The sequence below is a fragment of the Patella vulgata genome, chromosome 1, assembly GCF_932274485.2.
Source record: "Patella vulgata chromosome 1, xgPatVulg1.2, whole genome shotgun sequence".
Classification (NCBI taxonomy): domain Eukaryota; kingdom Metazoa; phylum Mollusca; class Gastropoda; family Patellidae; genus Patella; species Patella vulgata.
The window spans coordinates 27,249,179-27,268,094 of NC_065879.2; the positions used below are offsets into that span (position 1 = coordinate 27,249,179).

Here is an 18,916-nt window from a genome sequence, read left to right on the forward strand (position 1 = left end):
CGGCTAAGAGAAGTTAGCTATCTTTTGTTACGCGTCTAAAATAACTTGTTTAATTTCTGCTAATGTATCGAACCGGTTCGCTACGAAAATACAAAATATTGGTAGTTCGTCAATCGATGGCATTCGAATAGACACTGGTTCTTTTGACATTTCTAGAATCCGATATTTCAATGTAAGAAAAATAATCCTTCAGAGATATCATTTTGATCTGATAATGGGGAATTTTTTTAAATCGTTAACTCTTGTTTTTGGGGTTAACCAAGTAAATTAATTACAGAAGTTTTAACAATAGAATAAATGTGCGTGTGAATTAACTCATAGAATAATATAATCTAGCGCTCATGAGCAAATTTTATATAGATTTAGCCCACATCTTTATTTTTTATACATATCTCGAGGCTTTTTATTATATTTTTTTCGATCGGGTCCATTATTTCTAAACAATATGAACACCGTACATTTCTGCATCAACCGCTGCAGTGTGATATAAGGTGGAACCCGGCATATCTCCTGTTTAGTCAGGGGCCTGTTTCACAAAATTTTAACTAAGATAAAATCCAAATTTTAGTAATTTGATTGGATAATATTAGATTGATTTTAGTGCCTAGCCAATCAAAATTGAAGTATCTACTAAAATTTGGATTTTATCTTTAGTTAAAAGTTCGTGAAACAGGGCCCTGTCAACGCCTTACTAACTGAGCGAAATTGACTCCTGTGACAGTGGAAATACAGTAACTGACACCCCACCTTCCAAGATTTGGGGTAAAATGGCAATGGCAGCCGTGACACAATGGAAACAATAACAAAAATCAATAGGCGTCACCCTCTGCTAACTATTTCTCAATTAAAGGAGCTAAATCTCTATTCCTAGGCACCTCGAAATGGACATAAAGGGTCGCAACGCATATTACATGTATAATGTAATATGAATGTATATAAACTGATTTATATTCAATCGAATATGTTCGGCGAAATACGCGAAGAGTTCAAATTGAATGGCAGTCTTTGGCGTCTGGTTATTCCAGTCTACACCGGTCGTATTCTCCAATCTGAAGCCCATCTTTTTACGGTAAGATAAAAACATCAATGTAATTTAAATTGAACAATAAATCGTGTTTGCAATGTCGAAGACCGTGGATGATATTGGGTTAGAGATTTGCCCCCTTTGAAGCAAACATGAAAGAAAACAAATTAAAAAGCGGGAAAATCGACAGTGGTCATCTTTTTCTACTAAAACAGAATTTTCACAGCTTTGAGTATACAGATCGGCGGACGGATATAGATGATACAATTGCAGTAAGGGGGGGGGGGGGGCGAATGGTTAGCACGTGCGCGCTGTATCATAAGGCCTGTCACTGAGTCAATTGGCGTGGTTTCGAACCCCGGTTGTACGTGACAAGGAGTAAGGTCGCCTGTCCAACCTCGTGGGTTTTCTCCGGGTCCTCCGGTTTCCCCCACTGCTAAAGACCCCTACGCGGAAGCGAATTATTGAAATAAAATTAAACCATATGTTAGTCCAGAAATTACCTAGTTTGTATCCAGTGGACGTTAAACCCCAATTTTCTCTCTATCGCACAATTGCAGTAAATGCGAGCGTATAAAAGGTGCTTAGATTATCTATCTCTTTATCGATTTTCCACATTCAATTATTATATTCAATGATTTATACACGTTTATTCAACCTGTGACGTATATTTTAGGTCAGGTATGAAAGGCACCGATTCTACATCTTCTGAATTTGACACATTACAGCCCCAAGGCCCAATCACCAATAACCACTTATTCGAATTTAACAAAAATAGGGACTTAAAATTAATCCAAACGGTTAAAATTAAAAATCCTAGGTAAGTCGCCATCTTAATCTCGATGTTAGTCGATAGAAATAAGATATCGTTCATAACTTAGCCAACGATCTTGACAATGGCGACATGAAATCAATAGAAAGTAAATTAAAGTAATTACGTAAGGATTGTTCGATTTGAATACTTTTTGAACCAATATGTTTTTTAATAAGTTTACTTTTTATTGTGTGTGATCTGAAAGTCTATATTTGACATTAAGTCTGGACGATTTTGCTTTTAATAATTAAACCATATCAAATATAAAGAAAAGCCATTTTTTTAAGAGATAAATTTCATTTTTTTTATTATTTCTTTGTCTGTAACAGCCTACGGGGAGTATTAATTGGTGGAGATTGATCTTATTGGCAATTGGCATTTGCATTCCTAGTATATGCTCTTTCTTGGAAAGTTCTTCCTGATGACTGTGATATGACTTGATACGATCAGGTCAGGTCAAACATGGTAAAGCCAGTAATGGAGGCTAATTATATCAGGTATTTAAATGTGATTAATATAGGTATTCAAACTCATTAGAAGTTAATAGATGTCATTAATATCTGTCTACTTATATTCCAGTTTGTATAAAGCAAACGTCTTGTATAAAACAAACGTCGACGGTTTGTAAATTACACTAATTAAATGACTGACAGCTCATTATCAAATTTTAACCAGTCTCGTCTCTTGTCTATACAGCCTAGCGTTGATTTCATAACAAGAAATCTCTGCGTTTACAAACAGTAGATTGTAAAACTTAGTAGGAATATCATTTAGCTTTCTTGCGGATTCTTTTTTATGGGAACCGCGCTTTTCATAAAGCGTATATAAAGTTAAAATACGCATGGAATTTCTTTAATCAATTTGCCGAGGCGGAGACTGGAAACCTGTACTCTAACTACATTTCTCGCAATTCGTTACATTTCCAAGTGGTTTTTTTTTTAATATTTTGTATGTTTAGTGTACAAAAACGTACCCAATGTTGCTTCACAACCCAAAGAAGCTTGAAAAAAGATGCGGAAGTTATCCCCACACCTTAAAACCTAGTGGACCTAGACATCATACCAAACCTTTGTTCTAATTTCCTTTCTGTAAGGTTAGTATCACTGCTGACGATAAATACATGCGTTCTTCAATAAGATTAGTAATATGATATAGTTGTTAGAGATGATAATATTTAGACAGCTTCAGCAACTACAAGAGATTAAAACTAAATCTTGCTAATAAATATCCATATTATATTCATCAATTAATGTGGTTTATAAATAATATGATTAAACATCAAATCATACGGCTTTTATATTCGTCTATTTTACATTGTTGGTTGCAAGTAAAATCTGAACTTTGGTTGCAAAATTTATAATTATCCTTTTCTTCGGCCTTTAGTTTTAAAAGTTAAGTTATATATGGTTGGATTTTTGTTTTACAAATCTAATTTCTTCTTTGAAACTATAACCCGTTTTAAATAATAGTTTAACGTATATAAATTTGTAATCATTTTGGAACAGAAAATGTGTTTTTATATGTTTAAGCATAAAAAGCATGTCTTAGAACAGTTTAAAAATTAAAAGAATTAGCAGTTCTAGCATATAAAACGTGTTTTAATATCAACAATTTTAGCACAACATAGATACTTTTTAAATAACAGTTTTAACATATAAACATTGTGAAATAACAGTTTTAGCATAGCAAACATGTTTTAATAACAGTTTTGGTAAACGGTAACATGTTTTAAACACAGCTTTAACACCTTGTTGTAAAGGCATGATTAAATAAATATCTGTAAAACATGCATATAATATGTTATTGCTCAAAACATTTTGGTTTGTTTCTTACAATAACAAAGTTGTGGTTTTTCACCTTTTCATCAGCCTAAAACTTTAAACATTTATTGTTAGTTTCATAGTTTTATTTATTTATTCTTTGTGAATTAGAATCACATACGTCATTAGTAGGCCTTATACCTAATATTTCTTTTTTTCAACAGTTTATGATTTCTAAATTTTGCACCGACTACATTTTCATAAAAATGTTTAGGTCTTAATTACCTTTTCTAAGTTCAGGTAATCCCACCTTTAATGATCTCAAGGTTTTGATTTCCTGTTAAACAACTCAGCAGACAAAGCCTAGGGACCTTTCTGTTTTTTCTCTCCAAATTGGATTAGAATATTGATAATGTTTGTTCTAAAGCAAAAAAAAATCTAATGTCTTCCAATTACTCTTGACTCAGAAAACACAACTATTACCATCAATAATTCATTGGAACAAATTGCTGCCATAATTTACCAGACATTCTCTAACTAGGTGCTGACCTGGCGATAGACATTTTAACTTGAACGTCTAAAAATAATTTGTCTATTTAATGCAGAGTTGGCCTGTGCCGTTTTTTGTTTCTAGAAAGTATCGCTTCTTGTAGCTTACATGGTTATTCCATACTTCGCATTGTACTTTCATTAAAGATGCAGTATGTAAGAGCTAAACATCCCTCTTCAGATGTTATATAAATTATTAGTTAGACATTTTATTCAGATGGAAAGCCCATAATCAACTCTCTAAACCATTAAGTGACTGAGGTATTAAGTGGATTAGAAAATATCTGCCATATCTTCGTTAAACGTTAAAATGAAGCAACGAAAATATCAATACTATTTACTCCATTTCTTGTCAAAATTTCAACCACACACAACCTCGCTCAGAAAAAAGTTGGTTTTACTGAAATTTTCAATATAATTTTCATTTTTCATTATCTATTTTAAACTATTATAGCAAGAATGACCAACTGTTTAATTAAATCTTACATAATGCATCTTTAAACATTAGACCTAAGCGTAGTTCTATGAAATTAACAAACTATTCTATGCATTTTAGAGATATTTAAAATAAAAATCGAAATTTCAAGGAAATCAAAGCAACCTAGAGAATGATGCCAGTATCTCAAAAGAAGATATAAGCAGGTCTGGTTTTGGGATAAAGGCCTTCAAATGGAACCACTTGTATAATGGAGTTTTCTATAATGTTAGTTTTCAATCAGTCTTCATCTTCAGCTATTAGCCTGAAGCCACGGGTGCAACTAGAGACGAGCATGTTTGGAATTGTCATAGATAGTAAATTAAATTTCCTGTCTAGGAAAATATACTATTAATTATGTATCCAATTTCAGTGATTGAACAAATGGCGATCGTCAAGAGGTGGATACCACATTTCTCTCATCGTATTTGCACCATTATTCTCGCTAATGTACTTACAGTAATTTCATTTCCTTAGAGGCGAAAACTTTGATTAATTGTTTAACGACTTTGACCCAAGAACATAGATACCGATGTGTTTCCACGTCGATGGCCACTTATACATTAAACGTTGTTTCAGAAATATGGACCAAAGTATTGACATTACAATTCTATTGACTATCTCGTATGGTAGCAGTAAAATCTACTACGTTGCACTATCCTATCGTGTGACTGGGTTTTTTTTAGCATTTTTGACGTTACATTGACCTAATAAGGAAAAAATGGACCATTTCAAATACATCTCTTTGACCCACACTAAACTTTTTTTTAGCTAGTACTACAATATCTCATAGTATTAGAACATTTCAAACCAAGAATGTTCAAATATGCAAATTTACAACAAATAGTAACATAACTGACTGTGTTACCATTAAATTTGATGACAAAATTCATATGTTAGTGCACCATAAACTATGAGTCATCACCAGAGACAGTTTAAATAATACTTACAAGTTACAAGTTCCGGGTCAAATTTGGTAACACCAGCAACGTCATAATATTATTATTGGTTACAATTGAATTCAAATGTTGTTTAAAATTTAAACTGTTTAAAAACAAAGGACCCGTAGAATATAATTTAAAATTGATCTTCTCCCTGAATTATTGGGTATTCGTTTGCTACTTTAAAACAACAATTTTCTTTTCTATTGCTAGTGGCAAATAGAAAGGATCCTGTCATATGTTATGGTATGATGTTCTTGATAAATCTGATATTGTTTTATAAGAGTAATACATTTTGGTAGATACGGTTATCTAAGGTTAAAGTCAGGTTAAGCATAATAGTTGATACTAGTAATCGGGGATATCGTAATATGTGAATACCAGATGAATTGAAAGTCAGAATTACATGTATTAGTGTGTTTAGTAGCGGTTTTCCGTTACTAGCGAGCCTTTAAAGTACCGGTACAAGAAGTATAGTGCATAGATCATTCACAAGAAAAGGCGACGGGAGATGACACAGGCGAAGACATTTATTAAAGGCGTTCATTCACATTAAATGTTAGTATAAGGTACGTAGCTACCAGAAAAGTCCGTTACTTTTTCATCCCCAATAGAAGGCTTGATCTCGCTTTCACTCCGTACATCTTATCAAGACTTTCATTTTTTATGGCCAGCTCAAGGTCGCTGAGATGTAAATAAGGTCAGGGCACGTGATTGTTGGCGAGATTGTAGGGTAAGCATTATGGCTAGGTCCAGGGTTAGGGTTGGGATTAGCGCTAGCCCTGTTTACATCTCGTAACCTTAGACCAAACTTAAAGTTGGCCTTATCAAATACAAAGTTCTAACCTACATCTAGCCTCGGCTGTATGACGAATTTCGCCATTGGAACTACTTTCAAGTTCTCGGATTACAAATTGCGGCGCCCATGAAAACGCCTGTGAAGAGTGTTTTATCATACAAAGCTTTCATTGTCTGAAGCTGTTTTTCCGAGCTTCTTTAAACAAAGGACAGCTTTGCAGTGAAAACTCTACATAGGCCATTTTGTGAACTTCTTTCTAAAAGCGGCAACTTTTCCTAATAAGTAAACCGGTAGCCCCATCACATTTGTATATGTGTATAGCTACATATCACTTACCGTTATATAGCCGAGGCTAGATGTAGGTTACAGCCTCTGATTGGACGCTATCGTTAATGTGTAACGTTAAAGGGAGATAACGTAGGCCTAGCTATACAGGAGGCAGACCACCATTAATTTCCCCATTGACTTCAATGTTAATTCTGGACTCTTTGCCCACCTCCAACTTTTCCCAAAATATTCGTTGGGCTGAATGTTTTTCACTACAGTCAGAGGAACAAATGGTCATGTCTTTGCACCACAATTTGTATGAGATTGACCACCAAAATTTTGAGATACACAAACTTGAAGAAGCATACTAAAAACATGTAATTAGTTGCCGTACATAACCCGTACATATTTACCAAAACCTGGCAGAAAATGTTAATTCGAACCCTCTTCGTCCATTCTAGACCCAAAAATCAACAAAAACGGGCATGCAAAAGGGGAGAAAAGAGAAAGAGAGATAATTGCTATAAATAGACGAACTACAATTTGTGGGTACCGAGATGCTGAAATTTAATGGTGGTCTGCCTCCATAAGTTCGGGAATTGCTGATCAGTCTAGCAACTTATGATGTAAAACTCGCGGTCGTTGCTTCAGGAACATATTACTATTTAGGACGCATGGACCGTGTTTCGTCTAGCCAGCTAAGAGTGTAGAATATTCCTCCAGAAATATGAAGGTTAATTACTACCCTGGTACTTTCTATTTGCTGTAAATGCATTCCACTATAGGTGAAAATCTCATTGTATTTCTTTTTTATTATCAGAACCCAAAAGTATCTTTAAATCGCAGCTCATCAACAACACAACGGAACTGTAGTAAATATCAATAGTTATAGCATGCTACTGGCGTGAAAAGCGTCCTCTATAATCCAGAATGGTTACCAGAAACGTTCGGCATGTTGAATCGTTGAAAGTAGACGGGTAAAATTGATAAGGTATTTACATTATTGGATTTAAAAGGATTAGCTATGGAGGACCTCCATAATCCATGGATTAGATTTAAAGTTCAGAGCAGATCGGAACATCTCGGTATTTTGATAATCAATAAGTAAATTGTTTTATTCTGTCGACAGGTGATAAAATATAGTCTCTTATACCCTGGATTACTGTTGCCAAGAGCACAAAAAGCTGTTGGAATTCTCTTAAAAAAAAAAAGATAGCCTACACTTGGAAAAAAATGAAACGTGCCAAAGCGGTTATACAGAGTGCGCTATTAAATTACCCAACTGGATATGATTATTAGCATGTAATATCGGCATTTTAAAATGGTTAAAAAGACAGGACCTATCAGTTAACCAATCTTATGGTTTTAGTTTATATAATGCACATTCTCTCAAAATAAAATAACAGATATGCCTATCTGAATTAGGCTATCTTCGAACAAAGGAAGCAAAAAATTCAAAACAAACTGTTTTCAAATTATTGCTGTATTTGAGAACGTTTACTGGAAACATTTTTAACGTGGCTTTGCGATAAAGGCCGACAGTAAAAGGAAGTTGTTAAATTCATCTCGACGCGACGACTGAAATCTAATCCCGTAATTCGATTTTCCAAAATGAAATATCCAGGAAATATGCTAAATTTGATAATCTGAAAGACTTTGGGATGGGTTCAGTTTGTTCGGAAATCTATCAAAATATTATTTACAAATGTTATTTACTTAAGGGTTAGTCGTCATTGATTTAAATTGTTGACCTAAGCATCGAAAGTCTAATCTAGTGACCTTACACACACAAAATAACGGTCACAAAAATATCTTCCTTTGACTGGTGGAGTAGACAAGCGAATTGGGGGAAGTCGTTTGATCTTTTGACAAATACGACGCCATATTTGTTGTTGTGTCGTTATTCTATCGTCCACATACAAAGACCGCGCGTAAACAAAAACAAGTTCAACTTTGCATTCCCATCAAATCTTTTCTTCGCCGTTAAAATTTTTTAAAAGACAACATCCCCAATGACAAACACTTTTCTTGATCTCCTGTGATCGAATAATTTAATTTAGCCATTTATTTAATTGATCGCTGAAGACACACTGCACGAAACAGCAAGCTTGAGATTTATACAAACATGGCCGACAAAGACGCCAAATGGCAGACGACAAGAAAAATAATGGCTGAAGCGTGACGTCATATTAGAGGAAGTAGCCTGTGTGGTGTGTTGTCACCATGTACATTGGATTTATCGTCATCAAAGTTTCCGTCTCTTCGAGAATTTTTTTTGAATTGATATGTAGTCGCCAGCGGCCTCCAATAAAGAGAATAACGCGTTAAGGTTATCATTGCGTCTTTTAGAAGAAAACGACCTTCTTTTTTGAAATCCGTGCGGTTAATAGAGACAAACAAGAAGACCTTCTTTGAAGTGGACAAGAGAGCCTAGTTAATTAATCAGAAAATACTGGTCAAATGTCATTGCAGATTAACTGAAACATCATCTTACAAATATGATTTGATTGAGACAGAGCCGGGCTTACACGCGTGCAAAATAGTACAGTTTCTTCAATTATATTTATCCGCAGATCCTGGAGCCACGATGGCTCAGTAGGTAGGACGTTGGCTCGCTAACCAGCAGGTCCCATGCTCTATCCCTGCGTTGGTCGAGAAAGTTCATCAGGATGTTCCGGCGTGGTCCCATTTTGTCAGTGGTGTAGGTCGAAGGGCCTGGCAAGGGACAACGTATAGTCGTTCGGATTGGACGAAAAACCTAGGTCCCGTGTACTTATTGGCGTGCACGTACAAGAACCCTTGACACTTGGAATTCTAAACAAAAGTAGGCCATAGAGCCCCTGTCAGGGCCAAATTTCCCTCATAGCATACTGCAAGATGTACGCCCGTTGGCATTAGCCCAGTCGGGGCAAAACAGTAAGACGTTTAAAAACTCCATTGCATTTCATTTTGTCCGCAGATCCCATACTTGTAGATTGATCTCCTTAAAAGAATGCTACTTTCAGAAATGATAACCTTGTGTAAACCTTGAATCTTTCCAAAATATAACGTTAATATGGACAGACACTGCAATGTAGAATGCATTGATGTGTCCTCTGTTATTGAATATTGTCTGCTTTTCAGACGTCTTCAAATAAATGCGTAATAACCAAATCCAAATCCTACAGATTAGAAAGGTCTTCATTATCACACAGGCTAACGAGATAATTATATTCAAAATTTGGTCACAAACATATAAATTAAATGTCCCTCACAGGACATATTTCCTTGTTTAACTTTATGGAATATTCAAAAACAGGTTCTGACTTGTATGTGGACTGGATGCTTGTTGGGAGGTCCGAGGTCACCCTGTCAGAAACAGTTACGCCTTATTGAGGAAACCTGATTGACCATAAGCAGTGAACAGAACAAACGTCTAAATGGCGGACCAGAAGACAAAAGTTTGCGACACACGGACACGAAGGGTGTTAGATTTTGTTAAGGTAGAATTAACTTATGCGCCCCATAATCTATGTTTAAGTTAGCATTAAATTAAATTTTAAAGTTGAAAACCCCTTTGTTTACTCCGTCGATTAGTTTCTGCTATTTACATAGAATGTAAAACATATTTTTAAAATGTAAAGTAATATTTTATCTTGCAACTTAACACTAGCTCGCTGTTTAGACTGCAACCAAAGTTATAACAAACACCCTTTTAGCTTTTTTTCACATAAAAATTTAAGACCTAAACTGTTCAACAAACCCTAGTGTTGCGTTAGTGTTTCCCTAAATCCAGTTCATGGATATTTTCGATTATTTAACATGATATACCCCTATTCAGAGTTACACGTTGGAAAACAAGTATGATCGACTACATCATACATGGACCAGGAATCGAGGATACCGTCATCAATGTGCAATTGTCCTGGGAACAAGCATGCCAAGTTTCATGTCGATCATACTTGAATTGGTGGAGTCTTGGGCTTTCTCAAGAAGCCGACAACAACCAGATGACTACCGTTTGGGAAGGAATCAGTTCTTATTCCCTGAAAAAAAAGGTAAACCTGTAATTACCCTCCTTTTTGAAGTTAAAAGATAAGATTAGAATTGGTTACTCTTAACACAACTTTTGAACTCGCCCAACGTCTTTTTAAATGTGGATATCATAACGCTTAGCAAAAAGATGTTGAATAAAACGTTAGTTCAGGGCCTCTGTGTGCCAACATGATAGAGAGAGATAGAGAGAAATGGGGTTTAACGTCCACTCGATTTAATTTTATTTCAATAATTCGATTGCGCGTAGAGGTCTTTAGCAGTGGGAGGAAACCGGAGAACCCGTAGAAAACCCACGAGGTTGGACAGGCGACCCTACTCCTTGTCACGTACAACCGGGGATTCGAAACCACGCCAGTTGACTCAATGACAGGCCGTATGATACAGCACGCACGTGCTAACCATTCGGCCACCCAACCCCCCAACATGATAAAAGCAGGAGACTAATTGATCAGTTTTCTCTCATAGTTTTGGTACTACAAGCACCTAACGTTTACGGTACCAATAATTACCGGGAAAAATAATCTTGGCTCACATCACAGCTTCGTTTTACCAACAAAACAAAAATGTTTGCTTTTAAAGAATGGGGGTTATAAGTAAAATGGGTATGTCGGCCTGCTCACTAGATGTCGATTTAAATGTTCGGCATTTAGTTTGAAATATTTTGTGACTCTCCTCCCAGGTAGTGAGCTACTTTGGAATTTTAACTCTACCTTATAATTTGTAACTCGCGAAAGAATATTGATTCTGGCTTAAAGCCTTTGTCTTTATCCAACTTGTTGTATCAAAGTTAGGACATAATTTAAGATAATATTTATTTCTATGAGGGAAGTGTGGGGAGAGCGTATTCCGTGCTAACAACACCACGGAACACCTGCCAAATGTTACCTTTCCAATCAATTTCTTTATTTGGTCCATGATTTAAGTCAACTTTCTTTCCTGTTCAAATTTTGAGAAGGCCTCGGTGGAAAAAAATTTATTTACCGCTGTACGCAAAACTCTTTGTTCTCTGAAATATGTTTTTACCACCACAAACAATTAAAATTTATTTTGGTGCATATTAACTCACATTTATGACATCATCCATGATGTTACATCCTTATCAGTAAGGATTTGGGGATTCTGAGCCCATATTAAAGGTATGTTGGTACTGTAGTGACACATCTGTGCACATATAAGAGATGTTTTAAGGGCAATAGGTGTGAAATTCCCTGGACAATACGTCAAGAGTATCTGAGCAGTGAGTAATTTTCCGTACCATTTGAAGGTCGTTCCTCTATTGGAAATCGATATGAAAGTAAGCATATAGTGCCAGCGTTCTGAAATATTTAACGTCAACACTATTACAGTTTGTTTGGTTCAAGTGACCTATTCCAGTCAACTGAACCGAAAACATGGTCATATTTTTTTTATGTTCTACATCAGCCCCCCCCCCCTCTCGGTCATTACCGTTCATCAATTTCAGTCTATATATTCTAGACCAAGCTCCAACGTTTCCTTGCCAGTCCCCCTTTGGTTTGCAATAGATTTTTGGTTTAAGCATGCCCAAAAATGACGCCAGTAAGCATTTTTGATTGTCTGCTATTTACAATTCACTTGCTGTTCTGTCACCTGAACTGACGGCGTTTACATTTTTCACACTTGCTATACTGGGCTGGGGGACAAGACCTTCCGTGGAATTTTCCATAATAATTGAATGCGAGGCTGTTGGAAGACTTTTGTCCGTAGCAACGCCCTGCAATAGCAAACGAGTCCGACCTTCTGTTAGTAATACAAAATCAACCAACACCATAATGTCGCAGAAATCTGGACTGTAAAGTCTACCACCGCACAAAAGGTACAGCCCTCTATCCGACATGTGATTAAGTAAGATATAGAAAAACGAACTAATGTAAGCACAGTCTAAGCAAACAACGCTAATTCACAGCAAAGTGTCTAAGTTTTTTCTATAAGAAAGTTCAAGCTGTCAAATAACAAAACATTCAATTTTTTTTTAATGAATTCTGAATTCTAGTTTTACCAGAAACAGGATACGAGGTAAATAGTTTCGTACTTTCACACCATAGTGAACCACTTCAGACAGATAATAAGACAATGGGTCGTCAATATTAAGGAATTTCTTTTATTAGATTACTATTCAGAGAAACAAAGGTCGCAACAGAGCTTTTCAATTAAGCAATTAATTACTAATTACAAAGATTTAATTAAACTAGTGATTCCTCTCTGTGCAGACAATGAAAATATTCTATTAAACAGTCTTTATCCTGTGGCAATATTTTACTTCGCTTTAAGAAAAAAATATCTGAAGAGCCATATCCGTAGTCCATTAAGAAAGGTTATATCGGAACAATAGAACTGTTCCTCGTAGAAATAGTACAAATATTAGAGAAAACATTAAATTAGAATGGCACGTTGGCTTAAGCGATAATTGCATGTTTTAAAGTTCTATGTTTAAAATAATATTATATTAAAATAAAGCCTTAAAATACATGGCATCTATCTATACACACAGTCCTACCGTGTTAAAGAATAATCCTAAATCCTATAATTCATTTGTGTCAGTTGAGAAATTGGTAAATACATGTATATCATTTTAATTTTTAAATCCAACATTGGATTTTACGGCGTTATTATCACGTGTGCAGGTTTGAAAAGTCTCGCTTAATCAGGTATCATTATCCATAGCTGTTTAACCATAGACCTTGACAATCTAGACAACCCCTCTTCCATTTTGTAGACTTAGTTTACCAGTGAAAAGAAATGATACAATTTCCAAATACCGTCGGCGAGTAGAAATTATTTCAAATTTTTATGTCAATGTTATTTTAAGTTTTTAAAAAGATTCCTATGATTGTATAGTAGTTATTTGACAACCTATTAAGTAAAAGATATAGAAATAATTATGTTTTGACTTTCTTAGAAAATATGCAATTATCGCTTTACAGAAATGAATTATGCTCGGGGTGATCTTTACTTATAGCTAAGACCTTTTTTTTTAAAATGAGACTTCGACAAAATAGTTTACTTAAAATCCAAAACACAAAAGTGTTTTCATTCTCTCTTTCTTAGAAAATATGCAATTATCGCTTTATAGAAATGAATTATGCCTGGGGTGATCTTTACTTGCAGCTAAGTCTTTTTAATTAAATGAGATTTCGACAAAATAGTTTGCTTAAAATAAAAAAAAGTTCTTTCACTCTCTCTTTTTCTCAAATATTAAATAACAAGTAAAGCAGTGATTAACTTTATTAGATGGAATTTATTGTCTTCCTTTCTTGCACGAGATGACTTCACTCAGTACTTTCTGCTATAAACCGTGTCTGACTGCATTTTCATTCGTAATTCTTGGAGTTCTTCAAGTCAAACTATACACTGTTAAAAGTAAGTTCTGGCTGTGATCACGTTATCTCGACTTCAACATCACCATATTAAAATATTCATAATCTTGATTAAGAAAAATCCAATCTGATTTGGTTTTTGTAATAGTCGTTTCTTAATACGCTCACATTTACAAGGCAGATTAAAAGATGGAATCTTAAAACTATTGCAAATCGCCCTTTAATCTCCCTATTCAGAGTAATGTTTAAAATTTAATTGAATTTTGTTAACGGGCATAAGAAAGAGCTTACAAAGGAAGTTTTGGTTTGGCAATAGAAGATCTAATCCCTACATAACATCTTGTGGTTGACATCAGACAAGCGGATTTGGTATTTAATAGAAGTTTGTTTTGGTGAGGAGAAATATAAAGATTCTCAATTTTGTAATGGGAGCCGAAAAATGGATTTCTGGGCAGTACAAATGTCAGTAAACAAAACGGTATTTGTTATATTTACCAAATTAATTTCGCCCAGCAACAAAATAGCAAAAAGAAAAATGAAAACTCAAAAACTTTTAGATGTTTTATTCTTGGCACAAAAACATAGAAATAATAATAAAAAATCAAAATCACACACATGTAGATATATATCTGTACAATTCAATATTTTAAAATAAATTACACTTCGTCATCAATTAACGACGGTTCATCGATCATATAGCACTTCCGTACATTACTGAAATTCAAACAAATACATAGAAACATATCCACTTTAGTTTATGAAAAATTATATAGTTTACAACTGTTCATAAACGAACGAAGGTTGTCGATTTCTTACTAAACAAATTCATAAAATTTAACTCCCAAGGTTAATACGATTGTCTTGTCTGAAATAGGCATGCAAGGGGTTGGAACGTTGTCTGGGGAGGGATGGGGTATGTTAAATTCAGTACTAGGGCAGGGCTAATTCAATACAAGGATAAGACTAATGTTCCAATACTAGAACGTCTATACTGGGTAACAATAACAGCTAGCACTTTTACCCTTAAAGAACAATGTTGATATCCAACAAATTTACGTCTGTGATAGAACAGGTTATATAGATTCTAGATCTAATTTAAAGTACATATCTTTACTATGCCTGATCGCTATCGCCTGGACACAGGAGAACAGAAACGGTTATTGTCACTGATTGCAGTAGAGTGATGTAACAGGTACACAGTTGACTTTCAGCCCTCTTATAGAAAATAGACAATGTGACCTCAATGTCAGGCGAATGTGACTGGATAGAAGACCATTTTAGTCCTAATACGTGTTCAGTAATCTCAACTCATTTGGTGAAATTTGTACTGCCATGAATGTGATATAAATTACTGATGATATTTCTATCCGGAGATAAAGGCGTTACATTAATATGAATTCACACGAATTGGATTTTTAATCAACGTGGTGGGGACAAGGTCTTTTGTTAATATAATACATTAGTTCATGATAAGGCCACACAAATTTGATTTTCTGTTCTTCGGTGTCTTAATAATGATAGCCACTTGAATCATGTAAAATATGGGGTTATTTTTAATTTCAAAGCCTAAAAATTTGAAATTTGGAACCATTTTCTGTTCTTCGTTGTCCTGATAAATAAAGAAATAGCCACTTGAATCACGTGTGAAATTTGTTTTGTTTAAAATTTAAAAACTTACAAATTTGGAACTAAAAGCTTTTAAACAACACAAACTTTTTTTTTTTTTGATTTTAAATAAGTCTTTTTCCCGAAGAAATCAGACTTATTTTACTTACATGTTTTCTGAAGAACAGAAAATCAAATTGTCGTGGTCTAACAGCATGAACTATCGTTTTCATTGATTGCAGCACAAATTTCATCAAAATTAGCTGATGTGCTGAATGTTTTCTCCCTATGTATTCTAGGGGGTTGGGTGGCCTCGAATGGTTAACGCGTGCAGTGACATCAGTGAGTCAAGTGGCGTGGTTTCGATTCCCCGCTTGTACGTGACAAGGAGTAGGGTTGCATGCCCAACCTCGTGAATTATTGAAATACAATTGAACCATAATTATGTTAGTCCCGAAATTATCTAATTTGTGTCGAGTGGATGTTAAACCCCATTTCTCTCTCTCTCTCTCTCTCTCTCTCTCTCTCTCTCTCTTTCACTATGTATTCTAGTTATTTTTCTGATCTTGTCATAACTGCGTACCTATTACCTCTCTCTACTGGATTCAGTAACAATAACTGATCTCATGTATTTGCGTCACTAAGGGAACTTGCGTGCAGATGTTACGGGTCGGTCATAGCAAAGATCTTTACTTTAAAATTATATTTGGAATCTGTTTAACCCAATTCTATCACACGTGTACAACTGCTGAACATGATTATTTAAAAAATTCAGGAATATATAACTTTATATACCGTTCTATATTCCTGTAAAACAAATACAGGAAAACGGCCGATTTAATTAAAGGTGTTGAATTTAAAACAAAATGTTTTTCGTCGCATAATTTTACACACTTATATACCTATTATATACATAGTTCATAACTACTTTATTTAGACTCTTCATGTCACCAACTATGTGATTTTTTATAGACAAGAGTCAATTAAATGTCACCAGATCATAATAAAGTCATTTATCCACACATGAGATTAGAGAAGTGAGTTAGTCAATAATAACCCCCTAGGAATAACTCTAGGAATAAAGGAACTGGCTTCTTCTATTGTACCTATCGTACAAAGTTTTCACATCCAATTTCTTAAAGAATTATTTCACAACGAACAGTCTAGCTTCCCACAATGAACTCTGGATACTGCATTGTAGTTGGGATATTATTGTACACGGATTCCATTTGAATGTCTATTGTCAAATTCGAGCTGCCGTTACACATTCCCTTTTAAAACACTAATAAACAATATTACCGTTCATTCCTAATCTCATTTCATGTTCTCGAGCTTTAAGTCGTAAGTTGGCAATACTGGATGATCGTCTTTCCGTTTCTACGATACCGGTAGGTGGTGACGGTATACCGGGTAATGGCGGGCTGAGGTCGTAGCTTTCCCGCGCTTTAGCAGCAGAAGAGGTCATGCTGGCTAAGAGATGTTGAAAAGTTCCGGGAGGCGGCATGGGCATAGTAAGGGGGGATAATCCACGGATACCCAAACCGGATGTCGCTGCTGATAAACCCAATGACATGGGAGCATACAGAGCTGGTGAAAATGATGATAAAGGCGATGCTAGACTGTATCTACTCAATAACTGACTTTCATAGGTTTTGAGAAGGAGATCAGAGTAGGTCTGTGACGCTTGATGAGATGCACCCAGAACACCACGTGCCGCTAGATTAAGTGTCCCTGAGTAAGGGCTGTAAGGATGTCCTTGCGTGCCAACTTTCTCCTTCTTTCGCCATTTTGCTCTACGATTCTGAAACCATACCTGAAAATAGAAATGTAGATTTTATGAAAGTTTTGATGCATTTGAACCACTTCTTATTACCGATAGGCGGTTATGTATTTCAGAATATCAGTGGTAACCCCAAACGCTTTCGAATAATAATGACAGCAGCAGAATAATGAAAGGGTCGGATAAATTTACAAAGTAACTATTTTCATGAGAAGTAGTATACAGAAATGGTGAGAAAGATGCGATTTGTATAACATGGGTGTCAATGATGTTCCTACACCGTAACAAAATGATCTACTGTGGTGTATATAATACAGAGAAAAACGTCTCGTAGCTGAAAGACCTCACATGAATTGTTGACTTTTTAATTACACATCTAAAATGACACTTGAAAAGAGGCGAGAGTCGAGAAGATTTCTTAAACAAATTTTAGTGTTGAACCAAGGCGAACAACAATGTAGGCAAGTTTGCTATTCATTACCGTCCATATCCCAAAAAATAAGCCACACCAACTAAAGTATTTAACGGCATGTACGGCGCGTAAAAAAGGTACACATGAGTGAATTAATTTTGAAAGGTTTTCATCACCAGCCTCAACAAAATCGTAGATCCATGTTTGGATATTCACAGTAAAAGTCAATTTTTTGAACGTATCAATTTCTGTCATTCAACGCCTGAAAATTGGTCTATTGAAGCATAGATGAAAGATATAATCTGTTTTAAGTGTATTATTTATCATCAGCTCACAATATTGTTCAGTGACGAAATATCCATCGAATCACTTCTGGGAATTGATAAAAAAAAAAGGGGGAGACTACAAGTCTGATTTTAATTTATAATCTCGTGTAGTATAATATTAGAGACAATGATCGAATATCTGGTTTTTGTGAGTGAAATGAGCTGAATGTGGTCCTTCAAGAATGGATGAATCAAATCGAGTTTAACGTTGTACTTTTCTGCACGAACCGAACTAGCAAAGACGGTGGTCCTTTAAGGGTTCTTTGAAAAACTTGGAACATATTAATTTCTTTAAATTTCTCACCAAGTAGAGGCATTTTTGGGGACATAGGCGGTCGTCTATACATGTAAGTAAGGTATTAATATCTTAGGTTCGGGGCGAGACTATGTACCGAGTAATCAGAAGAGAATAGATTCCGCACCGGTAAATAGTCCGGAATTTAGTAAGGTCATGGCGTTAATTGGCCTGGTTAATTATATGGGATAACACTAAAGGTAAAACTAACTTAAACAGCACAAACACGGCAGGCAACAGTTAAAAAGTCGGGAAAATATTAGCTCTTTTGTGCTCGATCAATTAGCCATTGTCCTTCAACAAGCTTTGGCAGGCTCTCCATTTTCTTTCGGCAAGCCCCCATAATTTATTTCAATTTACCTCACAATAGCCATATTGACGTTTAAAGGGAATATATAATGGTGTCAAAACAGACAAATAATTAATAAATCGTGATCAAATGAAAAATATTAGACCAAGTAAATACTTTCTACTTAAATGTCACGAGACAGCACTAACA

At 35.2% G+C, this 18,916-nt stretch overlaps 1 protein-coding gene across 1 annotated transcript in view; it reads right to left on the reverse strand.

Annotated features, from left to right (window-relative positions):
- Nucleotides 1-14,564: 14,564 nt before the first annotated feature.
- Nucleotides 14,565-18,916, reverse strand: part of LOC126826624 (aristaless-related homeobox protein) — a 29,810-nt gene continuing 25,458 nt past the window's right edge. The window contains exon 4 of the mRNA XM_050555592.2: nucleotides 14,565-17,417. Coding sequence (XP_050411549.1) covers nucleotides 16,887-17,417 — 531 coding nt within the window. The 3' untranslated portion in view covers nucleotides 14,565-16,886. The remainder of the gene's footprint in view (nucleotides 17,418-18,916) is intronic.